The sequence below is a fragment of the Cebus imitator genome, unplaced genomic scaffold (assembly GCF_001604975.1).
Source record: "Cebus imitator isolate Cc_AM_T3 unplaced genomic scaffold, Cebus_imitator-1.0 Scaffold1657, whole genome shotgun sequence".
Taxonomy (NCBI): Eukaryota; Metazoa; Chordata; class Mammalia; order Primates; family Cebidae; genus Cebus; species Cebus imitator.
The window spans coordinates 608-6,072 of record NW_016108972.1 but is presented as its reverse complement, the minus strand read 5'-3'; the positions used below and the strand labels follow the sequence as shown (position 1 = coordinate 6,072).

The 5,465-nt window shown below is 37.5% G+C and overlaps 1 protein-coding gene across 1 annotated transcript; it reads right to left on the bottom strand.

Moving 5' to 3' along the window:
* Positions 1-1,939: 1,939 nt before the first annotated feature.
* On the bottom strand, positions 1,940-5,095 carry LOC108299077 (peroxisomal carnitine O-octanoyltransferase-like). Its single transcript, XM_017521479.2, has 4 exons — positions 4,791-5,095; positions 3,849-3,927; positions 3,666-3,759; positions 1,940-3,540 (listed from the first exon to the last, which is right to left on the bottom strand). Exons 1-4 carry the CDS (start codon positions 4,965-4,967, stop codon positions 3,417-3,419), a joined length of 474 nt encoding a protein of 157 aa, XP_017376968.1. The 5' UTR covers positions 4,968-5,095; the 3' UTR covers positions 1,940-3,416.
* Between the last annotated feature and the right edge of the window lie 370 nt (positions 5,096-5,465).

Here is a 5,465-nt window from a genome sequence, read left to right as displayed (position 1 = left end):
TGCTCCACTTGCTTTAGATTCAATGCTCCTAACATAGAAGGGTCCGTGTCATAAAAGCCATCAAAAACTGTCTTGAATAATCAGAATGCTTCCGTGGGATTACCTGGCGTCAGCTCTGGCACGACTTCTACTGTGTCTTCCTCCTTGTCATTTGGCTCTGGTTCAGAAGCACTCACCTCCTTCAAGTCACCTTCTGTTAATTCCTCTGGTGCGGTGACTATTAGTACTTGAATTTTTAAATTTTTTAAAGAAGATGAGGTCTTACTATGTTGCTCAGGATGGTCTCAAACTCCTGGCCTCAAGCTATGCTCCCACCTTGACCTTCCAAACTGCTGGAAATACAGGCATGAGCCACTGAACTGGCCCAAGATCCATACCTTGAAACCCTTCATCCTCTACCTTTTTTTTTTGGCCATATCCACAATCTCTTTCACAATTTCCTAGACTGGCTCTGTCGTAAATCCTGTGAAAACATCTGGACATAGTTTTCTCCAGTAGAAATATATTGTTTTGGAGGTTGATTGCTTTCATGACTTCCATCTATAACAACAATGGCATGTTCAATGGTATAATCCTTCCAGACGCTCATGATGTTTTCTTCTATCAGGGTGGAACACAATCCTTGGTGACAATCCTTTCTTCTGAGTCCTGAAAGTAATGAGCCTTAAAGGTCCTTATGAACCCTCATGTAGAGCCTGAATTAGAGACGTTTGGGTACAAGTAGACCACTTTGACACCTTGGATGTTTAAATCATGGGGTTCTGGGTGGCCAGGGTCACTGTCCAAAATCAAAACAACTTTAAAAGACAGTTCCTTGCTGGCTAGGTACTTCCTGACTTCAGTGACAAAGCATCAGTGGAACCAATCCAGAAAAAAAGGTTATCATTGTCTAGGCCTTATGTACAATTAAAAAACGAGCAGCTGATGTTTACCTTTTCCCTTCAAGGCTCAAAGTAACAGCTTTAAAGACAAGGGCGGTCGCGATCATAAACCCTATTGCATTTGCTCAAAACAGTAGAGTTAGCCTATCCCTTTCTGCCTTAAAGCCTGGTGCTTGCTTCTTGTGATGGTTAATACTAAGTGTCAACTTGATTGGATTGAAGGATGCAAAGCATTGATCCTCAGTGTGTCTGAGACAGTCTTGCCAAAGGAGATTAACGTTTGAGTCAGTGGGCTGGGAAAGGCAAACCTACCCTTAATCTGGGTGGGCACCATCTAATCAGCTGCCAGCACAGCCAGAATATAAAGCAGGCAGAAAACGTGAAAAGACTAGACTGGCTTAGCCTCTCAGCCTACAACTTTCTCCTGGGCTGGATGCTTACTGCCCTTGAACATTAGTTAGTCAGCTTTGGGACTCAGACTGGCTTCCTTGCTCCTAAGCTTACAGTTGGCCTATTGTGGGACCTTGTGATCATGTGAGTTAATACTTCTTAATAAACTCTTATTTAGATATATATACATAATAATATATATCTATATATCCTATTAGTTCTGTCCCTCTAGAGAACCCTGACCCTGACTAATACACTTCTTTTCCTTACTAACAAATGTCCTTTGTGGCTTTTTTTTTTTTTCCCCCAGAATGGGGCACATTTGTCTGCATTAAAAACCTGTTCAGGCAGATAGCCTTTCTCCTCTATTATTTTCTTAATGGTGTCTGGGAACTTGTCTGCTGCCTCTGGTTCTCCTGTTATCTTGACATTTTTAAAGCCAAACCTCCTTCTAAAATTATCAAGCTATCCTTTGCTGGCATTAAATTCTCCCGCTTTAGATCCTTCACCGTCCTTTAAAGTTGTCATATAATAACTTGGCTTTTTCTAGAATCATAGTAGAGTCTGTAAGTATGCCTTTTTATAAAGGTATTTTGCAAAAAATGCAAAGTTTTAATGTCTGCCAGTGTAGCTGCAGAAACAGCTTCACAAATTTCCTTTTTTTTCCCCCCAATGTTACTTAGACTTTATTTATACTGAAATGATAGACAACTGCAGTTACAGATTTCAATCTACCATACGTATCAAGCAAATCAACTCTTTCTTGTAATGTCATGACTTTTCTCTGCTTCTTGGGAGCACTTCCAGTATCACTAGCTGCACTACATAGGGGTTGCATGGTATTATTTAATGTTTATAGTGCTGTACTACCCACAATAAAAAATACATGAGAATCTAACTGCAAAAGATCACTTTTTGTGATCTACTAAAGAGACAAGCTGTTTATGCAGAGATGATTAGCATTATATGGCATTTTAAGTAGATACCTGCAACACTTTAGCTCATCATAATAGCAACACGAGGTGGCTACAAAATTATTACAGTAGTACAGTAAGTATCATAGTTAGTTTTATGCAATTTGATTGAAAACTGCATCTTTACATTTGTTTATATTTCTCTTGACTCCAAACGGCACTACATAAAGTCTGTAAGGGTTTATATAAGTTTTGATAAATTTTAACTTTTTATGGTAGATTTGTGTATATTTTATGGTAGTAAATGATGAAATAGACTAATATCTACATTTTATGCATTCATGACATACTTTAGATTTTTTGGATATTTCTAAGCTATGCAGTTGTGAGTTTTTTCCAAATTGTCTCAATCTCCAGAAAATTTTCTCATTTATTTAAAATCTGCATTTTAGTGGATCCATGCAGTTCAAACCCATGTTGTTCGAGAGTCAATTGTATTAGAAACTGAAATATGTCATGCATATTACCATTCCAATTTTCACTTTCTATCTGAAGTTCCTCCAAGCCTGCCCTCTTCTTATTCACATAGTGCTAAATGTAGTCACATAATTTTTATGAAGCCAATTATGCTTTGAAAGGCCCCTGTAAAGAGACTGCTAGATTGTAAATAAGGACCTTCCACGCCTTGCTATCACTTTAATTTTACCTTGTTCTCCACCACTCTTTTCTATACCAGGTTTTGATCTTTTCTTTCTCTCTCTTTCCATAACATAAGTCAGACTCCACACAGCCCAAATGAACTGCATCTGAATTGGGAAAACATGTTTTAAAAAATATAATTTACCCAGTCTCTTTTCTCTGTCTCATTAATATTGTCTGTGACTACATAAACCACCATATATGCAAATGTTTTAACTGAGCTTACTATAAAATACCTTGTGCAAGCCAAATATGTTCACGGGTGTACTGATTTTGAGGATGATGCTATGATTGCTGAGTCAGCTTCAAACAGTGTTCTGCATAAAAGTACCTAAGGGAATGATTTGACAAGTCTCTCAAAAGCAGGACAGAGAAACATGAATATGCATTAAATCCCTAAGTGGTAAAAATAGTTACTTATGTAGCAAGTGACAGATGGCAATATAAGAATCATAGTGTAGGAAAGGCATTTAAATAACAAAAGTAGTATCGTTCTTACACTATAGCACAGTAAGAAAAAAAAAGAAAAGCCTCACCTGTCATCTCTGATGTGGTAGAAAAATCCATAACCATTGTGTACCATGGGAACCACCACTCCCTGGACACGTAAATAACCAATCAGACTTGTTGAGAGAACAAAATTTCCACCTCCTCCACTGTGTAGCACAATAAAAGAACATTTTACAAGGCCTACGGATGCTTATATTGTTTCTAAAAAGCATTTAACATACAAAAAAAAAGAAGCCAACTGATGAAGTTGTAAAATACTACAGTATATTACCTTTTGGTAAAAAGTGGGTCTGTAAACAGTTCTGGAACAGGAAGACCTTCCTCTTTTGCTATGAGTGAAAGACCTAAAAGGTGACGGTCAAATCCTACAAGGAAACCCCAAATCTGAAGTTAGAAAAAAATTTTCACCATGAGAGATTTTTTTTTAAGTCAGAAAAATGTTAAACATAAGTACCTTTTCCAGCTGAACAATCTTTCATCATTTTATTATGTTTTGCAAAAGCTTGTAACATCTTTTGCTGCTGCTCATGAAGCTGTATTAAAAATCAAAGGACACTTCAATAACAAACTGTACAGAACTCAACTAGAAAAAAATCCTAAGCTCACTATAATTAGGATTTGGGAAATGTGGGAAAAGAAAGAAGATTTCTAGGAAGATCTGTAACACATGCTCCTATGTATTTTCTTTAATTATTCTATCACCTATTTTTCTCTGTATGTCTTGCTTTTTATTTCTTTCCTGGAATAGGAAAATATGAATTTGGGGATAGCACTGGTGACATTAACAAGGACAAAGATAGAAGCAACTGAGATTTCAAAATGAAAGCATAACTACAAAAAAGACAATAAAGTGGTTGTATGAAATTAAGACACAGGCACTCAGATATAACCACAGCTAGCAAAACTAAAGAAACAAATATACTAAAACAACAGTGAGAAGGAAATTCACTGTTGTCTAAATGCTTAAAAAAAAAAGAGTATGGAACAAAGCATACAACTGTCCTGAATTTAGTACATGAAACAAGAATCTGTGATTTCAAAAACATTCAATCACATCAAGAAAAGCTTCCTTTTAATGGCACTTTAGGAGTTTTGTGCTTATTGGTATTGTTCTAAAGGTAGATTAGAAGTACTGAAATACGTAAAGTACTGAGGACCCTTTGCCTAGAAAGTAACACAAACAGGCTTCTTTTCCCACCTTCCCTTTTCCTTAGTCTTTACAAATACACATTTCACTGGTGAATGAACAAATGCTTTGAAAACCTCAGAAGAGGATGTCTCAAAATATTTTAATGATCCAGAAAAATTGAAGCAAAGAAGTTAGTTACTCAAAGACCACCGTTCCTTTAGAACAATTCAACAAATCTTGTTAGTGTTTTTCTTTTCCAATACTCACAGTAGTGGAAGGATCCTGCATGGACTGGCACCACCTGACTGCTTCAACTGTGCATGATCGCACAGTCTCTGTACGGCCATGATAAAAATATCTTGTCATAGCTGTTTCATAGCAACAACCAGGGCTACAAGAAAAAATTATGAGTGTATCATAAGAAAGAAAATGCTCTAATATCATTACAGATACCGTTGCCTAATAAAGCTAGCTTCGTTCAGAGACTAGGCTCTCTAACACAGGTGGGTTGAAGACTTTTAATAAAAAAGAGGCTATTTTCAATATCAAAGAGCAAAAAGTACTCTGATAATGTAGGCTGTTTCAAAGGCCTGACTACTGTCAGGTCATATACATTGCAGTCTGTAGCAGACAGCCTCTAAGATGGCCCCCAGGATTCCTGCCTCCTGCTATTTATGCTCTGCTGTAACTCCTCACTTTGAGCACAGGCTAGACAGTGACTTGCTTCTAATGGAGAGAATACAGCAAAACTAATGGGATATCACATCTGAAATTAGGGTACAAAGAGAGTTCTCTCTTGTTCTGTTATTTCTCACTCTGAAGAAAGCCAGCTGCCATGCTGGGGGCTGCCTGATGGAGAGGCTCTAGCGGCAGAAAACTGAGAAAGGCCCTCTGGACAACAGCTAGGGAGGAGCTGAATCCTACTAGACCCTCAGGAGAGCA

Bases quoted from the DNA above. Each gene is read 5' to 3' on its own strand.
- LOC108299077 (XM_017521479.2), bottom strand. From the start codon at position 4,967: ATGATATTAGAGCATTTTCTTTCTTATGATACACTCATAATTTTTTCT. The intron at 3,928-4,790 runs GTGAGTATTGGA...TTTTTAATACAG, and splicing joins TGCAGGATCCTTCCACTACT to CTTCATGAGCAGCAGCAAAA. The intron at 3,760-3,848 runs GTACTTATGTTT...GTTTCCTTGTAG, and splicing joins AGATTGTTCAGCTGGAAAAG to GATTTGACCGTCACCTTTTA.